At 41.2% G+C, this 23,555-nt stretch overlaps 1 protein-coding gene across 1 annotated transcript in view; it reads right to left on the reverse strand.

The window, feature by feature from the left end:
• niban2b (niban apoptosis regulator 2b) overlaps window positions 1-10,508 on the reverse strand; it is a 43,133-nt gene extending 32,625 nt beyond the window's left edge. The window contains exon 1 of the mRNA XM_034118107.1: window positions 10,216-10,508. Within this exon, the coding sequence (XP_033973998.1) occupies window positions 10,216-10,270 (55 nt within the window). The 5' untranslated portion in view covers window positions 10,271-10,508. The remainder of the gene's footprint in view (window positions 1-10,215) is intronic.
• Between the last annotated feature and the right edge of the window lie 13,047 nt (window positions 10,509-23,555).

Consider the following 23,555-nt stretch of genomic DNA (forward strand, 5'->3'; position numbering starts at 1 on the left):
GTTCAAACTGTCTGACAGCTTTGGACATAGTGTTTTCACGTCAAGCCCCTACGATGTATAGCAATAGACAAGCATGCTGCATGATTATTGGCTCAGGAACACTGATGAGATTTTCGCCTCACGTATTGAAAGTTGGTATTGAATGACAAGGTGTTTTTACTCAATAGTTCAGTAGCCAGCCCTACTCACACCGTCTGCCAGCGGGTTCTGTCCATTGAAATATAAATCAGCACTTATTTGTGAAATTAGTAATCATCTGGTGTTTGCTGAAACACCATGAGTGATAAGCTTCTTTTGTAAATTCACTCAGCACGATCACATGACCTAGACTGCAACGCACAACTGAGGGGAAATCAAAGACCTTATATATTTAAAACAATAGAAGACGACAGGAGAAACATTTAAAGATGATATTCACCTTATTTGAGCGTGCTAGCTGCATTAGAACAGTTCAGCAAACGTTTTAATATATTTCAACTAACCATTGACTTCCCTACTAAGCATATCCCTGATCATGCAGATTTCAAGGCCTGCCAGTAAACCCAAAGCAGAAGAAGAAATGACGTCAGCGGCTCCCTCAGGGACTTAATCCGGTGTGAACGCGATCTACTAGATAGTTCCGGAACTAAAGATTTCCGGGGAACTAAGATCCGGGAACTAATCCTGGGAAAAGTACTTGGTGTGAAAGCGCTTATTCTCACAGAAAAACTGTTTTTTTTCACACGTTCACTATGCTTTAAGATTTTGACCTCTGAAATAGAGGGGCAATCGCTTTGTTTTCTGACATAGGACAACCAGCCACACTGGGAATAACATTACACTACATAAACTTTGAAGTAGACACCCATAGCTAACAAACATTCACATCTTAACCATAAACTGTATACCAGTCCATTATTTCAACCCACATTTAATAATCATTCAAAACACTTTCTCCGGTATTGTGCTAAAGAGAGCGTGTTAACCTTGAGCATGTGTGTTCACAAAATCCCAATATCCATGTGTTGGCAGGATGTGAAACTGCTGACTGATCAAATCAGTACCGGCCACCCCTACTCCACTCACAACAACATTTTGAGAACTCTTTCTCTAAATGTAAATGCAAAGAGAAGGACAGAGAGAGAAAGAGCCTTAAACAGGCTTGGAATTTCGTCATTTTAGGGGAAAGGCCATTTGGCCTTTAGTGTCACAATATTTTTTAGGGCACAAAGGCCACATGAGGGGAAACATTTGGATTTGGAGCTTACAAATAAATAACTTCCCTTTCTGATAAGAAAAACCACTGAATGACAATATGAGAAAAACTAGATCACTTTTTTTTTTAAAATATCAAACATTATAATCAATAGGCTCTGCCCAACTTACCAACACACACCACATAACACAAACACACACACACACCACCACACACCCACACCACCACACACACACACACACACACACACACACACACACACCACACACACACACACACACAACACACCCACACACCACACACACACCCACACACACACACACACACACACACACACACACACACACAACAACACACACACACACACACAACACATCACACATACACACACACACACACACACACACACACACACACACACACACACACACACACACACACACACACACACACACACACACACACACACACACACACACACACACACACACACACACACACACACACACACACACACACACACACACACACACACACACACACACACACACACACACACACACACACACACACACACACACACACACACACACACCCACACACACACCACACACACACACACACACACACAATCAGATCGATGGATTCCAGAGAGGAGGAAACTTTAAAGACCTTTTTCTCAAAATGATGACTCGGTGACAGTCAAGGTTCAAGTTCAAGGTTCAAGGTTCTTTATTGTCAATCTGACATAGCTACAGAGTAATTATGCAGTTGAAAATCTTATGTCACAGGCTTCTCCAACAATGCAACATAATAACATAACATAATAACAATAAGAGCAAGAGCAATACAAAAATAATAATAGTTATAAAAATGAAATAAAGTTATGATGTGGAATAGTGCAGTATGAGTCTATATACAAGTTATTGGAATGATATATATATATATTAGGTATTAGATACATACTACTGAGTAGCAGTTGAATGTTTGATGTTGTTTCAACAGTTCAATTGTTTAACAGTCTCACTGCCCGCGGGAAGAAACTGTCTCCGAATCTTCTTGTCCTTGCCCGGATGCTGCGGTAACGTCTGCCAGACGGCAACAGAAAGAACAGTTTGTGGCTGGGGTGATGGGGGTCTTTGATAATCCGTAGTGATTTCTTCCTGAGCCGCTGGGAGTAAAGGTCCTCCATGGATGGCAGCTCCGTCCTGGTGATGTGCTGTGCAGTTTTCACCACCCTCTGTAAAGCCTTACGATCGAGGTCGGTGCAGCTGCCGTACCAGGCCGTCATGCTGCCAGTGAGGATACTCTCTATCGTGCACCTGTAGAAGTTGCAGAGTATCCTGGAATCCATTTTGAACCTCCTCAGCCTGCGGAGGAAGAAGAGCCGCTGTCGAGCTTTCTTGGTGATGGTGGTGGTGTGAAGAGACCATGTCAGGTCCTCAGTGATGTGGACCCCAAGGAACCTGAAGCTTTTGACTCTCTCCACCGTAGTCCCATTGATGGCGATGGGGGCGTGTCCCTCTCCCTGCTGCTTCCTGTAGTCCACAATCAGCTCCTTTGTTTTGCTGATGTTGAGATGGAGGTTGTTATCCTGGCACCAAGATGTCAGGTTTTCGACCTCCTCTCTGTACGCCGTCTCGTCATCGTCTGTGATCTGGCCGATGACGGTCGTGTCATCAGCAAACTTCACGATGGTGTTGGAGCTGTGTGTGGCCACGCAGTCGTGGGTGAACAGGGAGTAGAGGAGAGGGCTGAGCACGCAGCCTTGAGGGGCACCGGTGTTAAGAATCAGGGTGGAGGATGTGATGTTTCCCACCCGCACTGCCTGGGGTCTGCCCGTCAGGAAGTTCAGGATCCAGTCGCAGAGGGCGCTGTTGAGCCCGAGGTCTCTGAGCTTGATGGCCAGCTTGGAGGGCACAATGGTGTTGAATGCTGAACTGTAGTCAATGAACAGCATTCTCACATATGTGTTCATTATATAATGTGACATATTTCGCTTAATATTTGGAGTACAAAAACTAGGAATCTCCTCTTTCTAACAGTGCATACAACTCAAAATGTGTCTTCGGGTCAATGCGACTGATTTCGATGGAGCAGGTCACATATATTCAATTTCAGAGCAGAAGAAACAGCCTATAAGGGTCAAACTCTGCACATACATCATTCAGCAGTGCACAGTGAAGCTCAAACAATCAACTGTATGAACAAGCAATACTTTGAAATGCTAAAGTGTGTGTGTGTGTACGAGAGTCTCTTTAATAACATTTTTCAACTCGAGCGTCAAATTTGCGTGACGCGTTCTCGCAGTAGCCAATCAGCAGTGAGGATCTCAGCCACTGACGTTGAATCAGAAAACCAAAACATCAGCCGTTACCGTTAGCTGTTAGCACACAGCTCCTCATATCTGTTCAGAAACTGGAACAAAGTTAAACATGAACAAAACACAGACTGTCTGTCATGGCAAATGCAGTCGCTGCTTTATTTCTGTCTTTAGGACGTTGTTGTGAGTTTGGACGGAGCAGCTACAGGTTAGTTTAGCCTGATCGATCCGATCTCCATTCAGAAAACACGCATTTTAAAAGTTTTTTCGCCTGCCGTCTTGTCAAAGCATTAATTCATGGTTTTTACTAACCGGTATCAGTATGCTGTTACTTCGGCATCATTTTGAAACGTGTATTACAATTAAATCACGGTAAATATGTTCATTTTGTTGTAGTTGGTATCTACCACAGTATTTACATGAATATAAGCCCCCGCCCCCTCCAGCACGTCCTGTTTGAATGACAGGAGTAAACACAGCTGACAGCCGCGGTGAAGCTCCAGCGATTAGAGCAATGCGAATATTCGCATCGCGTCCGTTGTGAACGCAGCATAATGCAGTTCAGAGACCAGACCACTGCTCTGACGCTTTTAAAGCAACTTCGAGATTTTAATAGTGTGAGGGGCACAAAGGCCATGGTGGCCGTAGGACGTACAATTATTTGTGGGGCATAACGGCCAGACCGTCGTGAAATTCCTACCCTGGCCTTAAACCTAAAGATGGATTCTGTGTTAGTTAACAAAGCATGGACCATCAGTTCTGTCATGTTATTATATCCTGTTCATAATCATTGATTTTGTGGACACTGTTGTACACAGTATTATCACTGCCTTGTGAATAAAAAGAAGACAAATAATTACACTTTCTGCAAGACATACACAGCAGCACCTACAATGGTTGAGACCATATCTGACAAGGGGAACGATTGTTCTGTTACACTGCTTCATTTAACTCAACTTAGAACAACACGTACTGCTGAATCTACAAATGCAATGGGAGGCATCTTAGATGGCTGAGCGGCACTGAGCAGCTCCGGTTGGGGGTCCAGAGGTTATGTCCTGCACAGATCTGTGTGAGGATGGACATGAAAGTGTTCAGGCTGAATCATCAGTACAAAATATGAGCAACTGTGTTACACCAGATTTAATTATTTGGCAAAAGTTAAAGCTAAAAGCCTTTTAACAAAAAAATGTAAAAGGAGAAAAGTAAAGCAAAGTTCCCAGAGAACAATCATGCTTACCATTGTTAGGGGTGGAAGTGTTAATGGTCATTCAAATAAAGCACCATCAAATCAGTCATATAAATAAATAAAGTGGAGTAAAAAGTATGTTATTTCCCCCAAACATTTACTTAAGTACAGTCAAGTAGTAAATCTACTTTTACCTTCCATCAGTGTTAATGAAGTATTTAGAGCTAACTACCAAACCAAACTGCAGAAGAAAAAAACATGCTCTTTCAGAAACGGTGGAATATTAAAACTGAATAACGTTAACCAGTTGTGTGGTTCAATTATCTAGGACATTGAGAATTTAAATGTAACCCATTAATGAATGAAACTTAAAAACAGTAACTGAAATAAATTGTATCTGGGCCAACGTCTCCCAATCACAGTTTAATGTTTTACCGCGTCACATTGCAGAAGGTTTCTTTACAAAGTACATGACGGCGTTAGAGGTAAGAAGATATCAGAGGCGCTGTGAGCTGCTGCTTCGTGTGGCTCTGTTGTTCTGCAGCTGGATACCACACTAACTACAGCTTTCTGCTCTGATAATGCCACCATGTGCCCTTCATCACTGTGGCAACGTCACCTAATCAAAGCTGCAGTACACGGATCATCCTATCACTGACGGCAGGTCTACTGCTTGAGCCTGTGTTGATCATAGAGATCTGAGCTGAGACCAGACTGCTATTTAATAGACTCACAAGACAAACCCCCAATCCCCCCCCCCCCCCACCAGTGCCTTAACAAAAACATTCCACTGAGATAGACCCATAGGTTGACTCATAAATTTAGACTGTGTTCCCATTAGAGCTGAAAGAAGACGGCTGTGCTTGTGAAAGGATGTAGTGGAGCACCAAGTGAGTTCACATTTAGGCATGTTTACCAGGGGAATTAGATGGCAGCTTTAATTCAAACATTTCCCTGCAGCAGCTCTTCAAAGTGCAAGGCGCTGATCCAGGATTTACCTTCAGATTATGGTGCAGATATGACTGTTTCTTGATTTTACAGGTTTAGAAAAATGGCTGACTAAACTTGATACTTATAATCTGGATTCATTCATTTAAAACTTAAAAGGTGTGTTTACCTGTCTCCCTTTGTCTGGGAGTCAGTGTGTAATAACCTGAGCAGAAACATTCTGTGGCTGTTTGTTAAAGTTGACCTCATGAGATCATTCCAGACCTGCTCTGTCTCAATCAGAGCAGTGTGTGTTCTGTGGGGTCCCAGGTACTTCCTCTATCTGAACCGGCTCCGCACAGAGAGGCTTGTTTTAAGGTGAGGGCCACACCTCTCAGGCTACAGAGCCGGCCTGTTGGGCCCCTAACACTCCCTCCAGAACTTTAGGGTTTAACAGGGGCAGAAAACACACACACACCACATTAGGATTTCCTGTTTCCTGGCCCCTCACCCACTACTCTATGCATTACATGAAGTTTGGGATCCCTGCTTTCATTTGACAAAAATAGTTGTGTATTTTTTTTTTTATGTTTTTGTTGTGGTTTCATTCTAGATTTTGTAATTTTGTTTGTTATCTTCCAGGCAATGATTCCCATAATTAGGAAACACATGTTTCTTTTTACAACAACAATAATGAAGCTGCTCAGAGCAGTGGGTCCCAATCCATGGGTCAGGACCCTCAAATAAAAATCTGAGGGGTCACAAGATCATTAAAAGAGAACATCAACGTCAGTGTTTCCCCTATATACAAATAGTCGCCACTTAATATTAAAATAATAATAAGTGGCGACCCTTTTTCATTTTTGATTGTTTGTTATGTGGATTTGTGTTACTGTATGTTCAATAAAAGGTGTATTTTTGCTAAATCTTGAGACATTGCCACTGTATCTACTGGCAGGGCCGATTTTTGGCATAGGGGCGCCAGATCTGGGGGGCAAAGCTCTGGGAGGGGAAAAAACATTTTTGACCGTTGGCACTCATCCTAATTTTTGGCCTTGATGTAACAACATTCATAATTAAGTAAATGTAACACCCTTTTCACCCCGGTTACACTTTTCATTTGCCCTGTACGATGGGCGCTGTAAGTGATGAAAGTGGGGGATGTTGGCTTATCAGGCGCCCGCAGCTCAGAGCCAAAGTGCGAGCGTGGGAGCGAGAGAGCGAGCGAGGGAGAGAGAGAGAGGGCGCACCGGTACCGGCGCTGTTGTTATTAGAATCTGGTGCTAGCTGCACTAACGGATATAAGAAGTAGATGTTTCTACAACCAGGGTGGAGGAGAGCTCTCCTGTCTGACTGAGAGGCTCAGTGAGGTAAAGGACTCTGAGGGTTTAGATAGTTAATTTTAGTCTAAGTTATCTCAGTAGGTCTCAAACGTTTTGACCACAAATTATGTAAACACATATTTCCAAGGCACTCCTTTATAATTATTAGGATAAATAAAAACAGGTTTGAAATCATTCCAATGTATACTATAGGACAGTAAACCAAAAATATTGTTTAAAGTTGGAGAGATACAAAAATATGCATAAATAAATAAATGTTAAGGTAAAATAAGATATAAATGAACAACAAAAATAAAATCAGTTACATTTATTTGTTATTGGCTATGGTAGGTTATTGGTTATGTTCACATACTTATTGATTAATAAAATGTAAACCGATCTTTTTCATATGGGTGTTTAGAGTTGTACCCCCTAGATCAGGTCTCTAGTAATTGTGTGCTCAAAGTAGTGTTGTCACGATACCAACATTTTGGTTTCGATACCGATACCAAGTCAAGAATTGCGATTCCGATTCTTTTTCGATACTTTTCTTTTATTATTTTCATGATCAATAAAATTGTAGTTTATCTGTTAAGTGTTTTCTTACAACATGGTCTCTTCTTTATACTTGAGTTTATGTGATTTCTTTGATAGTTAACTTTATATTTTATTAACATGTAATAGTACAGTAATATAAATAATTATTGACAAAATGTACATTGCAGATGTTAGCCACATTGGTAAGTTAGCTAAAAAGATAGCCATATTAGACAGTTATCATTGCCATTGCCTCGTCAAACTACGAAAACGTTCGTTTGTCACAAAATAAATGACACTTGTTTGACTTAGATTTGAGGGCATGGGCTTGAGCATGATGTAATTATGTTATCTATCACATTCGCTAACCTGTCTGTCTTTAAATTCTTTAAACAGCTCTGGATGCCGGTCGGCGAGGTGCTTAGCCAAGTTTGATGTGTTGGCTCCCTTGGTTTGCAGGGATCTAAAACATGTCTTACAGACAGGCCTCATGGTGTCCGTAGGCTTGCCCTCACTGTCAGAGATATAGCTCAAATACTTCCAAATTTCGCTTCTGCCGTCTTTTTTGTCAACAAGCCGAGGCGCAGCGGCAGTTGCACTCCCACTTGCAGCTTCTCGTTTTCTCACATGCAGCTAGCGCGTGCACGAGAGAGGGGAGGGACGGTAGGCACGGCTGCAGTGCAGGGAGTGGAAGCAGAGCGCTGAACACACACAGCTCTTATTAAAACAGCGCTTTCTCACCGGAGTACTTTTCCCTGTCATTCTTAAAGTACCGATACTAATGACACGGAGGAATCTTAACGTTTTTAACGGCAGGGTATCGCGGTACCTTTCAAGTATCGGTACTAGCACTACAACACTAGCTCAAAGTGCACCAGATTTAAGTATTTTACTTTAAAATGTTCAAAAAAATATTGTCAGTACTATCTCCGATTGCTTTAGTAGAAATAAAAACAGTTTCAGTGCACAGCATTTATCAGAGAACAAAAACATACAAAACGGAAATACACAAATGAGTAAATAAGAGAAAGAGTGTCTTTTTGCATTCATGTGCATTTGTTAGAGTGTATTGGTTTTCAACAAACAGCAAATAAACAAGCAATAATAAATCTGCTTTCCATGTAACTGTGTGTACGTGCATACGCCTGACTTGAGTAACCACAACACATGTGAGCTCATGCCAGTTTCAAGAGAGGAAATGAGAGGTTAGCCATGTGATCCGGGTGATCTGCGCTCCCACCCCCTCCCACGCTGACCTCACCCTCGAGGTTATGAGGGAAGTCAAACAGGCCGCTAACTGGTTACATACGACTCCAGAGTCTCCAGTATTATTCTTATCAGGATCAAGACACGGCTTCTCCACAGTAAGGGGTGCTCCATTCATCAGCTGCTCATTAATCATCAGCTAGCACAACGCACATACTAATGAAGCCCTCTATCAACACGATAACCTAAAGTCTGATAAGTCAAGTACACAACATGTGTTTCACCCATTTCATTAACAGGAATTGACTTTGAGTGAAAGTGTGAATGTGTGCGTGTCAATGATAAATCCAGGCACTTCCCCTAAAAGACAGCCAGACCCTGTCCTTGTCTCGGCAGCAGAGACTGTGTGGCTGCAGCTCAAGGACTGGAGGACACACACAATCACGCACGCTTTTTCATGCATACCTCAGATTCCAAATCTGACACGCGCACGTGCGTGCGTGCGTACGTGTGTACTCAGTTGGCTTGTAACATTACTTTTTTTCTCTTTCTCCTGAGGAGGTAGTTCACTGCATGTGTTCTAAAGTTGAATGCAGAAATCAAGAATGGAAACTTAATGCAACACAGAAAGGTCATTGGAGGAGGTGAATATATCCTCAAATGATAAGAAAAGGGAAGGTAAAATACAGACATGTACAGAAAGTAGACGAGAGTTGAGCTTTGTTCCAGTCACTTTGGAGAGTTTGAAGAGATATTCCAGTTAGTGGCTAGCTTTAACCATCATAGAAATGGACAAACATTTACATAGTTTCCTTTTTTGGAGTTTAATTTGTGTTGTGTATTACACAATACATCCAGGTAAAAAAACATCTTACTGATTGTTATTCTCTATATTTATTGGCATTGTATTTGATATTGAGGTAATCCCAAAGTAACGGAAAGTAATCAGTTAAATTACTTTTATACAGTGGTGTAAAGTTACTAAGAACATTTACTTAAGTAGTACTATACTTGAGGGACATTTGTTGCTACTGTGTACTTCTACTCCACTTTAGAGGATAAATGGTGTACTTTTACTACACTACATTTATTTAATACCTTTAGTTACTTTGCAGATTTTGACTAATAATGTGAAATGTGCAGGACTTTTACTTGTAACAGAGTATTCCTACACTCTGGTACTTTTACTCAAGTACAATATCCGAGTACTTCCCCTTACCTCTGCTTTTATAGTATGATACTTAGATGACCCCCCCCCCCCCCCCCCCCAGCTCTGCTGTGAGTCAGATATGACCCGGTGTTACCGTGCTGTCCACTCCTCGCGATATCTCGCATTAACTGACGCTACTACATGCGAGTAGAAGACAAACTAAAATGTATGTCGGTAAGTACAAACAGTAAAGAGAACCACACATCCTGCTCAGATTACAGTCTTTTCATTTTTCCTAGCTTCAGTAGAAACGTGTCAAACCGCCACCCCAGCCGAGCCAGAGCTCCAGAGCCCGCGCAGACTCACCTGAGATCAGCTCGCGCCTGCCCTCATCCAGGTGACTGGATATCACGTCCCCCATGCTGGAGGAAACTCAGAACCGCGGATGGACTCCTGGTCTGTGCAGTGTTTAAAGAAGGGAACCGAGCCGGAAAAACGGAGACTCCTGCAGAGGCTGAGCTGTCACCGGCTGTCCAACATCACCGGGCCTGCAGTAAGCGGGTCGGGAACGACTGAAGCAGACGGTGAGGGAGGACACAGTGAGCGGAGGAACACACTGACGGAGCTGTGGGAGAGGGACACACCCTCCTTTAAACCCCCCCCCCCTTCCCAGCGGCGCTGCGTTCAAGTCATGTGGGGGAATTTAACTCTCCCCTTCAATCTCTCAGGATAAAATCTGTTAGAACTATTAGGATTTTACCGCACTGTGAACGCTGAACGTTCAACCGTGTGTTCAAACCTTCACCACACTGCCAGGAGAAATACGTCTGTGGGAGCCTGGGAGGAGCCCTGAACAAGAGCCTGAAACAGAAGCACCTGAATGTGTCGAACATTCTGGACATAATCAGCCTGCGTATTTCAAACATATTGTAAAACGTAGGGGTTGGCACAAAACAGCGCTGAGAGGACAATGTGCAAAACGTTTGGGATGACATGTTTATTCCCCACCACTTGTAGTGATATGCTGTTCCTCTGCTGCCCTCTCATGGATTTAGCATTCGGTGCCATTTCAGCCATTTAAATATAAAAAATTAAGAAATCGTAATATTCCATGATTTTTTTAATGTAATTGTACTAATAATAATCAATTGTATTTATAAGCGTACTTATCATTCGAGTAAACAAAACTCAAAGTGCTACAGAATAAAAAGTGTGAAACAAAACAACAAAAACAATTAAAACAACAGAATAAAAGCAGTGGCATTAATGCCGGCATGGCAAAATGTGGGGGTTTTAAAAATCTAGTAAAAGGCTATTCTAAAAAGATGCGTTTTTAGGCCTTTTTTTAAAAGCATCCATAGTCTGTGGTGTCCTTAGCTAATAATGGCTTGTTAAAGTATAAGAACAATATTTTGGTTCAGCTCAGGAGATTAGGTCAAATGATTGCTGTTACTGTGAAAGACAGTAACAGGGGGACTATATTGCTACTTGAATGATGATGATCAAGCTATCCCTTGGTGACAACAGAAACACGTATTTGATAAATATATTAACCAGATATTTCCATATATATATGAGTTTCCACAAAAAATAACAGGGTGGACACGGTATGCTTTACCAAAACAGTCAAGCTCTTTACAAATAATTAAAAAACCTGTAAATTCAGAGGATCAATAAAGTACTTATCTACTATCTTTCTATCTAAATGAAGAGCGATTCTAACTCTGCTCTTCGAATAAGATTATCCTGCTCAAAATGAATTCTTCTTCCTGAGTCATACAAATAATAGAATATTAAAGGGGCATGGCCAGGGGATTTAAATCAGAGTAACGGGGGGACATTCAAACGTTGGACACACACTTTTGAATACACTTTAAACAATACAAATAAATAAAACAGAATTTGTTTTATTGCTTTTTTTATATCTGTTATGGAAGTTGAGCAAACATGACTTGGGACACGGCACTTTGGCCTATTTGTGCTAAAAGAGTCATTATTTAGAATTTTGAATATCCTGAGAATATAACATAGGGGATTACACAAATGTAAATGTTATCAACAGGCTTCAAGAAACAGAACAAACAGTAGAATAGTAGGCTACACTTAGCCGAGTATTTTTCCTATAATTGCCTGATTTCATGTCAATCATGTTTTCAGTATTTCTTCAAAAGTTGTATATTATAAAATTAGTACAACTATACAAATTATGTTTTTAAACTTAAGACTACAAGTACAAAATGATATTAGCTTGTGTTCACCTCGTCAGATTGGCACGTGTGGTTGTGTGTGTCTGTGTTGTAGCAGTTACATGATCTCAAACAGCCAGCTAAGCAACATCCCGGAATTGTGCTGAAGATCCTACATTTACATTACATGTTTTAGGTTATAAATAATATCACATCAATGGTGCATCAAATCAGCCTTCAAAGGACAACCGAAAAGAGGAAAATTGGAAAGTGTCAAAAAACTCTTAAATTCTTTATTTGTGGTTTGTGAAGCAACAGGCTGCTGAGATGTTTCCAGCTGTGAGCCTCTGCCCTCTGGTCAGCTGATGTGGACAGGGAGGGACTTCAGAGGATTCAACATCAGGTGCATCTTTATCATCGTCTTATATTAAGTGTATAGTTAGTCTTCAAATAAAGATTATTCCTAACACCTAGTGTTGCAGTTTCTCTGAAGCTCTTCTGTTTCCTGATTGTCATCCTGTAGCCTACTTGAAGCTCATGTTGTCTGTTTCTGTCTCGGGGCCTGGCTCTGGATGTCTGCTATACAGTATATGTGCCAACTTTTCAGAGGCGAAGGTCTGAACTTTTGCAGGATATTGTTTTTTAAAGTTATGTTGTGTTCGGGTCTCCCGTGACCCATTTCAAGTTAAAATTATATAATAACTACGCTCTAGTTTTCTTTAACGGAACTTAAAGGCTTCATGATATCCTCCACAACATCTATATAAACACAAAAAAACTGATTTTGACAATTTTAGCCAAGTCTGAAGGTCTCTAAAAAAAAGTGTAGCCTATAATTTGGTGCTCGGGTCTGGGAAGACCCAGCAGCATTGTTGTGGGTGACTCGGGGTCAAATTTGGCCCAATCAAGATTCATCTTTGACTTTAGACACCACACCCCTTCATCCACTGTAACAATAATTTAAAACTTTTTTTGGGGAGATTGTATTCTAATATTAGTCTATTATAGTCAGATAACATAATGATCCACTGTCTTCACTATAGGAAATATAATGAGTGAATTGAATCACATGTTTTACTTAAAGGGGACCTATCATGCAAAATGCACTTTTGTATGTCTTTTATACATGAATATGTGTCCCCGGTGTTCCAGGGAACTCACCAAGAGTCAGAAAACACAACCCTCTCTCTTTTCCTCCATACCCAAATATCTAAAAACGGGGCTGCAACGGATCTGATATAGACTGATACAGATTTGAACATTTCTCTGACGTCAGGACGGAGGAGCTCCGCCTATATGGCCAACTCTCCACCTATCAGGGGAATGAGAGGTTGCCGTGGCATGGTACCAGCATGGTAACATGACACTCGTAACTCGGCCCCCTCCTTTGCAGGGGGGCGTGGTCAGCTGCAGCGCATGCAAAGACAGGGGTGGAGGAGAGCAAAATAGAGCGAAATGAGGCATGGCTAAAATGCATGATCTGTTTGGTATTTTGAAAAAGAAAACGTATAAATATACCTTATATAGGTATGGCCCTACAATATATTATTCAAATATAGCATGATAGGTCCACTTTAAATATGTGGTGTAATGTTTTTTGGGGCCATAAAATAAAATTACAACAGCATTGTACGGTTATGAATGCATAATAAGTTAGTTATGATGTAGATAAAACAATATTGGATGATAGCCATTACTTTTGAGTGTTTTGGACTGAGATAAATCATGGGTCAAAATTGACCTGCGAACACCATAAACGGTAACAGCTTTAGGGACACGGTGTCGCCGCTGCATTCGAGGCTCCACTAGCATCCCCCCCCCGTCGACGCTCGCGAAACAGAGGGTGTTTCTCAATGTCGAGGACGCTTGCTTGGTAGCACATGTCTTCCGAGTCACTTGCTTCAGAAGCGAGGCAAGAATCCTTCCTAGCCTCGGAAAACGAAGAATTGTGGAATAGGCTAACACAGGGGTCTGCAACCTTTTGACCAAAAGAGCCATTTTGCCCCCTTTTCCACCAATATTTTTTGTCTGGAGCCGCAAAACTATTTGATAGCTTGATAGCTTATAAAGTTGTATATATTCTTACATCATAGACAAAAACTGCAGTTTTTTTGCATTTATTACATTATATAAAACTGTTAACCTCTAATAATAAACAAAGAACTCTTATAAGGAGAATTACAAAAAATACACAGGCCTCGCCTACTTTAAAATAAATCAACACAGCACTTGGGGAGTCCTCTGCACATTTGAAGAAAATGTATATAATTAAAATGGGCCCACTTTGAAATAAATAAAACATATAGCTGCACCCTAAAAAGAGTTAACTGATTGAATTATGACTGAAGATCGTCAGCTGTCTTCCTCTTCCGTGTTTTCCCTCCAATATGTAAAGGCTGCAGCACCTTTGACAACTTCTCTCTACATATCAAAGATACCGGTAAGCTAGCATCGTTTGCTGTGAAAGCATATAACTCTAACCATGCAGAATTAAATCCTATGTTCCTCCGATACTTTTCTTTTCTTTGATTTATCCAGTTCGCTCATCGAGCCGGGGGTCCGGTTATTCGCCTGCAAGAAAAGGCGCTGGTGCGGGACCGTAGCAGGATATGACGCATATTTTAGTTGACCTAATTAAAACCGTTTTTAAAATTTATTTTAATTTGTGTCACAGTATCACCTCAAAATACAAGATACGAAACATTTTCAACCGTGCAACAAAATATAAATAGTCCTACAAATATTTAAATTTTATTTCCTTCTTATTTTTGTCTAAACTCAAGGGAGCCAGAGCAGAGGGCTTAAAGAGCTGCGGGTTGCCGACCCCTGGGCTAACAGGTGTGCAGGTGTGCGTCATATGCGAGGCCCCGCATTAAATGGAGCGCGATTTCCGCCAAAGATTTGGAAATTGGTCCGTGCGCAAAGCATTGTGGGGATTTTAAGACACATGTGCAGCCTCGAAATTTTTCGCTACGAAGTACGCCGGCCTCGGTAGAATTCAGTATGCTGGACATTGGAACAGTCCTTCGGCGGCACTCAATGACGTAGTATGCTTGAAATAGTGGCTCTGGAGCATCCTTCCTCGACATTGAGGCTGGAGCCACACGAGGACGATAACGCAAATGGACCGAAATCGATTTCAAAAAAGTCTTCCGTCCACACGCAATAGGCACCAGAAACGTGTCCGTTCACACGAGACCGCTCGAAAGCGCTGGAGACGCTTTAGTACATATGCCGGGCCTGTAAGTGGCGCTGTACTTCGGCCACAAAAGCAGCGAAGAAGACTTCTTCTTCGCTGCAACCATGGCATGCCCTTCTGTTTATTCTCCGCTGTGGCTCTGGCTTTTTTTCTCCCTCCCCGAGACAAGCATGTGCTCCTTCTGTAAATCTCTCTGGTTAGTCCACCAGCAGATGAAAAACACCCACCTCTCCGCCTCTTCCAAGGAACGAGGGGACCGTGCGGCAGAGTTTCAGTTCGATTTCTTTTAGAAAAGTGCCGGTCAAAGGTCTTCTTTGTTATTTATTGAGCTTTAAAACAAATTGATAACGACTCTATATAATAATATAAGAATAAAAAACGGAGCCTCTCTTTTCCTCCCCCTCTTCTGACAGCCCAGCAGCTGATCTCTGAGCAGGAGAGGTGGGGAGAGGCGGGGCTATTGCTTCAACGTTATCAGGACATGATCGTATAGGCGTAAACACGGAGCCGTTTGCCCCCCCCAGAGCGTTTAGTTTGCAGATCTACCCACCTTGGGACTCGTTATCGTTATCGTTTTCTGCATTTCCATGTCGGCCTCGTGTGGCCGAACCGTCTATCTGATAGAGAACTGTAGCAGATACGACCGTTATCGTCCTCGTGTGGCCGGGGCCTGAGAAACACCCAGAGGGCCTCATCATCTAACTTTGCGTGGGGCCTCAAGTTGGCCAGGGACGGCCCTGTACAGCACTCCCCGGCAGTGTTTTCCTAGAATGCGTTTCTGTCTCTGCTTTCCTCCGCTCTGCTCTGTGTGTGTGTGTGTGTGTGTGTGTGTGTGTGTGTGTGTGTGTGTGTGTGTGTGTGTGTGTGTGTGTGTGTGTGTGTGTGTGTGTGTGTGTGTGTGTGTGTGTGTGTGTGGTCGTTGGACATGGGGGATCGCCGTTCCCCCACTTATTTGAGCCCCACTTTTTTTAAGCATGATTTTTTTTCAATAGTCTAATACAGTGGTTCTCAACCTGTGGTACGTGTACCACTGGTGGTACGCCAGCTCCTGCTAGTGGTACGCGGAGGAATCTGAAATATACATTATGTTTATTTTTTTTAACAATTATTTTTTATTTTATTTTTTTAAATAATTGTATTTAACCAGATGAAAACATTGAGACAACATCTAATTTACAATGCTGACCTGGCCAAGAAGGCAGCAACGGTTCTTACACATAAGTAACACAGACATACCAAATACAGAAAACACAACTAAGTAAACAAAAAGACGAAAAGCAGTCACTACATTGTGCACATTAGGACAGTAAGAAAGGTGCACTACTTGTTACTGCAAGAGCAGCTGGTGGTAAGGACCTCAGACAACTTCAATTTAAAACATGATATAGAGACAAGTGCCATCAGTTTGAGGCTTGATTGAATAACATTAATTACAAAATAAATCATACTATCAAAATACTACAACGAATGAAAATAAGCTTGAGATAATTGAAACTGTTTTTTAAAAATGTATTTCTGGCGTTGCTAATGACAACCATACTACCCGCGAACGATTAGCGAACGTTGCAAGCAAGCTAAAGAAAGAAGAAAGCTGAATGATGTTAAAAATGTGGCTCAAAACGGGAGGTATTAGGAAAAGAGGTACAGAGGAGAATATTACCAGCAAAAGTGAACAAGTGAATGAGGAGGAGGACAGTCATCAACCGAGCACAAGCGCAGGCTCCGCCAGCAACGCAAAAGTGATATGCACAGCCACAACGCTGTGATGGAGGAGAGAAGTGACTCAGGAAGAAGGCATTTGCGCAAAGAATGCAGAGAAGGCTGTGACCGAGGTCAAAAGCTGAAAAAGCACACACATTTGTCCTTAATTGTTATCTTTTTTCTTTTCTTTTTTACTTTGCCACCACAGAAATGGCAATAGCAAACATCAGCAGACTGAAGATGAGCTACACTGTAAGACCGAACATTACAAGCTTCTGAAAGAAAATGGGTTGTTTTAACTCAAACATTTAAAAAAGTTAATTCACCGCTAATGTTTTGATGACTATGAACTGATTTTTAATATTGTGTATACAGTGTTCAACCACTTTGGGTCATATTGGTGATTGTACTCAAACATTTTTACTGAATCTGTCTGACGCTGGTCTGACGTCATCACGTATGTGCTCCGCCCCCGACGTGCGGAGACGTTCTCTCACCCATGCCTTCACCAGAGTCCGCCATTAGCTCCTCGCCTCGGTTGAAATCGCTCATACTTTTAAGAATACTTTCCCCACCTTGCTGATTGCACTCACTGCCGGAATCTTGATCCTTTTTTTGGCCGCACTACTCTGGTGAGTTACGTCTTGTAGTGATGGCAAAATGAAGCTTTGAATGAAGCATCGAACCACTTGGACAATTGTGTCGGAAATAGGTTAATTTCTCGAAGCTTCAGTTACAGCGACCTCTCCTGGCGAAGTGCAAGGCTGCAGTGGGTTTAACGTATCTTTGCCTTGAAAAATATTCGATGCACACACACACTAAGACTGAATATCATGTTCTATTTGCAATTAAAGATTGATAATTGTGTGTATTGGGTTATTGAGAAGAGACTAGAGAGTGCTGGAATTTTTTTTGGGCGGAGAGGGCCTTTTATCAGTTAATAAAGTATTAAAGTTGAAAAGGAATGATTAAACGTTCATCCGTTCCAGGCTTCGAACCAGCTGCGCGGAGGTCATCGCCACTTCGGGCCGCCGGCTCTAACCACTGGGCTATCTATACTTTAAGCTATAAACATGTTTTTTATATTCGTGTTAATTGTCTTTTTGTTCACAAGTTCTCCACATTTCGAAGTGTTTCCCGAGCCAGAACGACCTATCTTTCTTCCTGGCTTGCTCTATAATGATCCAATTAAAATGCAATACCAACAACAACTCAACAGCAACAACGCAAACTACCCACACATTGCGCATTGTTTAGAGCGGTCATAAAGTGTTGAAGCGCTCAAATTCGAAACTGTTTCAACCTGTCACCTGTCAGAATAGAGATGAGGCAGTGCATTGAATCGCGTGATTGGACCGCGAACCAGTCAAGTGATTCATTCAGGAAATGAAGCAGTTGCTGCTTCGGACGTCACATGTCACGTGATTTGAAGCAGTTGCTGCTTCGGACGTCATATGTCACGTGATTTGAAGCAAGCTTCGAATCACTGCTTCTATGGAATAAGAAGTCCAGGGTTGAAGCTCCGTTCAAAGCTTCAGTGTCAAACTGCCATCACTAACGTCTTGCCTTTGCACAGTATTTAAATTATGTTTTATTAATTTCTGCATCTAATGCACTTTGTGTCACATGGTGTGTTAGTTTGATTTGAGCTCTTGTTAGCTAGCCTACATTTAATATCTGCCTCACTTGAAAAATGATTTAACTTACGTGTAAGACAGTATTTCTATATTGTTTTAAGTTATATCTCAAAGTGGAACGTTTGTGTTGCAAAAGTTCTCTGGAAAATTCGAACCTAAAATGGCGGCATGCGGCGCGTTTTCTTTCTTCTTTTTTTTTTTACTGCATGTCTGGGCATGTTTTATTAACTTAGAGGCATAGAGGATTTACGTTCATTTGATCCACTACAATGTACCATAACCGTGCGTTCTGCATGTTTGTAAAAGCAAGCTAACTTGAAACAATAGACTATTCATTTTACAAGGTAATTTATACCCCCCAGCGTTTTCAATTACATGTAACTTAGCAAAGGTAATGATCGCACAGTGATGATACTAATACTTCTAGAATCTGTGGAATCTCAGCTTTAATCTGATAAGTAATAAAGTATTTCTACCGTGAGTTAGGCATTTTTTCGCTCAGGGCTAATTTAGACGCTTCTTGTGAGACTTGTGTTTTGTTTCGGTAAAAATGGTTCGTATCGTCAGTTAGGTGAGTTTCGTTAAGTGGGGATGACACATTAATAGGTTTTTAAATGTTAAGAAGCCCTGAGACAAAGTTCGTGAACAAAAAGCCCTCGGTACCGGGGGCTGCCCGGTTTAACAGATTAATAGTCTAGTGTTTCAAGTTAGCTTGCTTTTACAAACATTCAGAATGCACGGTTATGTTAAAACGTTAGTGGATAAAATTAACGTAAATCCTCTATGCCTCCAAGCTAATAAAACATGCACAGACATGCATGCGGTAACAAAAAAGAAGAAAAGCGAGCCTCCTGCCGCCATTTTCAACCCAGTCTCACGGCATTTCGTGTTATTAGTCACGAAATTAATTTAATCTATTGATTCGTGTTCACCAACACGATTTTAAATGCAATGTATTTCTATTGGTAGTATGTTTCGTGCCTGCACCACGTCTTTTTGTCCGGTCGGGTCTTGGAAGACCGGAAGCTGTGTGGTTCATAAAAACATGTTCTTACTCAATATCTTACCCTAAGCCTAACCCTATCCCTTTTATTTTAAATTGTATAATGTCTGAGTTTTTTTTGCCGTCAGTGAGGAAAATAAATGGCTCAGAGCCTCAGAATACTGAAATCTGTATTTTATGTCATCTTTTTTTCCTTCTAATTTGTTATTATTTGGTGCAGGCACGAAACATACTACCAATATAAATACATTGCTTCTAAAATCGTTCTGTGTCAGAATACTTAAATCTGTATTTTTTTAAATGTCTTTTTCCTTCTAATTTGTTATTGTTACGGTTTTGTATTTATGTTTTCATTTTCCACCTTTTGTTTTGAAATGTTTTCCTCCTTGTGTCTTCTCTGTTCCTTCTTCCTGTGTTTGCCTTCCTGTCATTAGTTCCCCTGGTGTGTCTGATTGTCTGATTGTGTTCACCTGTTGCCCTTGTGTTTCTGCCTCTCTTACCCCAGCTTTGTCTTGTCTTGTGATTACCCCTCCCTGTATTTAGTCTTGTCTCTTCCTGTGTTCCCCTGTCGGTTCATTGTTGGTTTTTCCTGTCTTCCTCCATGTCAGTCACGGTTGTCTCTCCTGTCTCCCTCCATGTGGGTCACGGTCAGTTTTTTGTACAACCCATTTGTTTCATGCCTTGTTTTGATCAGCTTTTAAAATAAAGCTCGCTTTTTGTTACGAGACCTGTTACCTTTTTGATAGTCTGCATTTGGGTCCTACCCTTCCACGCCATCCTAACAGTTATTATTTACATTGCTTTTAAAATCGTTCTGTGTGACACGAAAAAATGGCGAAATCGTGTTGGTGAACACGAATCAATAGATTAATTTCGTGACTATAACACGAAATGCCGTGAGACTGTGTTGCCATTTTAGGTTCGAAAATAGTGTTTCTCAGATCATTTTGTGAAAACTTTGCAACCCAGCTAACCTTCAATGTTTTTTCTCTTTAGGAAACTGAAGCAACTGGCAGATATATGGCTTCTTCAATCTGACTCTAATGGCGCGTTTCCACTACAGCGCGGAGCACGGTTTAAGAGGGCTGTGACGTCAGCGGCCCGTCTTTGGTTGCGTTTCCACTTGGCCTAGTACCGGCCGGCGGGTCCTAATTCACAGTTTTTCTGGTCTCATAAAATCGTGGGTCTAGGGCCAGAGACAACGAGGCTGAGTCGGACTGAGTATGCTAAACTAGAGAGAGCATCGCTGGCAAGGGGGCTACAACTACAACAAGATGGACATATTTGACCGTGATTTAATTGTAATACACGTTTCAAAATGATGCCGAAGTAACAACATACTGATACCGGTTAGTAAAAACCATGAATTAATGCTTTGTCAAGTCTGCAGACAGACGGCAGGCGAAAAACCTTTTAAAATGCGTGTTGTCTAAATGGAGATTGGCTAAGCTAACGCAGTATATGCTCCGACCGTCCACACTCACAACAACGGCCTATACAGACATAAATAAAGCAGCGACTGTATTCGCCATGACACAGGCAGTCTGTGGTTTGTACTTGTTTAACTTTTGTCTAGTTTCTGAACAGATATGAGGAGCTGTGAGCTGTGAGTGCTAACAGCTAACGGCTGTGTTGTTTTTCTGGGGTTCTCATTGAAGATGACGTCACGGCTCCGCCTACACTGCGTTACTATAGATACTACCCCAGTTCCTAAACTGTAATGGAAATGCGCCATAAAGTGAGCCAGTCCTAACGAGGCCTAGCCATACCGAGCGAGGCCGTGTAGTGGAAACGCGCCATAACATCAAAAGACCAAAGAGGGCAGAGGTGAATTTCTTGCCTAATTTCCCACTGGGTGAAGATGGTACAAGCCTTGAGCGATTGAGACTCCAAATCGTAGATGAAGTTACGAGGAGTGATAAAAACCTTCCCTTGATTGAAAAGTTAATGCAGAGACTACCTTTGCCCTGCGGCGCAATGAGATCATCAATGATGAGCTACCTGTTGGAGAGATCCTGGAATGCTGGCCTGCCTTGAAAATGGAGTCACAGGTGAAAATATTGTATTTATTACCACTATATAATTATTTTGTGTGCCTTTGTCACTGATAACTTTGACATGTTTACTCAGTTTTAGCATGTTATGTTTGTGTTTATCTCTGCTGCCTTCAGTCCACATGTACATTGTACTGTGAATTAAATAGTCATTTTATATTTTGGCAGATTTGTGCAGAGTTTCACAGGATAACAAACCTCAACCTGAAGAACCACTTCTATGCGGAGTTGGATAGACATGCCCCCCGTCTTCAGAGCCTGTTCAGGAAGAAGGCGGCAAACAAAGGGAAGGTAGCTGAAGTTCTGAATCAGCTATTCGTCTCCTATGACCTCCAGGTGAGTCGGTTATGCCTCTTGGTGTTTTATTCTCATACTAGAGTGGATTATCTTTGTCAAAATGGTAATCTCTTCAGTCATAGAAGAGCCCTTTCTTGTGATATCAATTGTTGTGTGGCTATACTGTTTAGCATCCAAAGTAAAACAAAGATATGTTCTCACACTCAAGGAGCAAGGTGACGTCCATGTCCGACGTGCTGCTGTGCTCTGCCTGCATATCTGCATGAAGATGACTCCACGTTTCTGAGGCTGTGGCATGTAAGTCAGCATAATAACTGTTTTGAATGTATGTGACAGATCATCAAAAAATATAGTTTATCTTGTTACATTGTTTCAGGAGCTCTATCGCAGGAAGACAATTATTTGAATTTTTATAGTGAAAAAATTATAATAAATGATAGATTTAGTTTGAAAAGTATGAACTGTCCTGGTGTCATCAAAGCTTGATTCTGTCACTGAGGTTATATTACTCAAACATTATCTCTTGTGTTGCTCACATCCCATTCAGGTTCTAGTTCCAAGATTTGAATATTGCCATAAGAATTGTAATTATTGTAAGGTACACAATGGATATGTTGAATATAATCTCCCTTTACTTCACTACTTTAGGATTTATTTGAAAGCTCTTTAGGTTTCAGTGTTAAAAATGGGCTCACGTGATTTAATAAAATATACAATTAAGAGAGGGCTTTCTTTCCTGCAGCATCAGTGTTCAATACAAAAGAATCTCTAGTGTTCCCCATATTTTTGTATGTGTAGTAGGGAGAGATTATACTGTAAATATATATTCAGTTGCCAGTTTATTAGGTACAACTAGCTAATAGTAACACAGTCTAATACAGTGATACAATAAATCCTACCCTTATGAAGGTTATAAATGTTTTTTTGTAGAAAGCATTTATGTCAACTGATTGGTTATTTTGGAGGCTGAAGTTTCTGGGGCTGTAACATTATGTTGTGCAATGCTAATAGGTGTTTCCTTAACCCTTTAAGCACATTTTGTATCTTGTTAAAAAGAAGTTGAACTCCATCTGATTCAGCCAGCTCTACCATCTGGTTGACGTGCTATGCACAAAACAACCTCTAGATGTCACTGTGGTTCGAATAGAAAGCCCTTCAGCTAGCTTCCACTGAGAAAGTTGGCAATGCTAAAAATCACTGCTGAAGAAATCACTATTTTTGGTCAACTTTTGTAAGGTAACCATATCAATTTTGACACATTTTAGTGTCAGAGCACTGAGTGAACATATTTAGATAACTTGATGCACAAAAAAAGTTTTAACAAGGGTGTAATTATTTTTTGGAAAATATGCTCAACCAATCGGTGGAATTGGCTTTTTATGGTAAATTAGCAATATGACTTTTTCAGCGTTTCAGAGATGTTTTCCAATAAAATATGGTAAATAAATGGCTAGATTCATGGTAATATTACTAAATCTAGTACTGCCTTATGAGGCAGAGTGAAAGAGTGATAATAACAAATACAAATACTGTACTGTATATGATGATTCTTGAAAATGCACTTTTACCATAAAAGGCCAGCTCGACCATTTGGTAGAGGCTCATAAAAACAAAACTGTGAAAAATAAA

Source organism: Trematomus bernacchii, unplaced genomic scaffold, assembly GCF_902827165.1.
Source record: "Trematomus bernacchii unplaced genomic scaffold, fTreBer1.1, whole genome shotgun sequence".
Classification (NCBI taxonomy): Eukaryota; Metazoa; Chordata; class Actinopteri; order Perciformes; family Nototheniidae; genus Trematomus; species Trematomus bernacchii.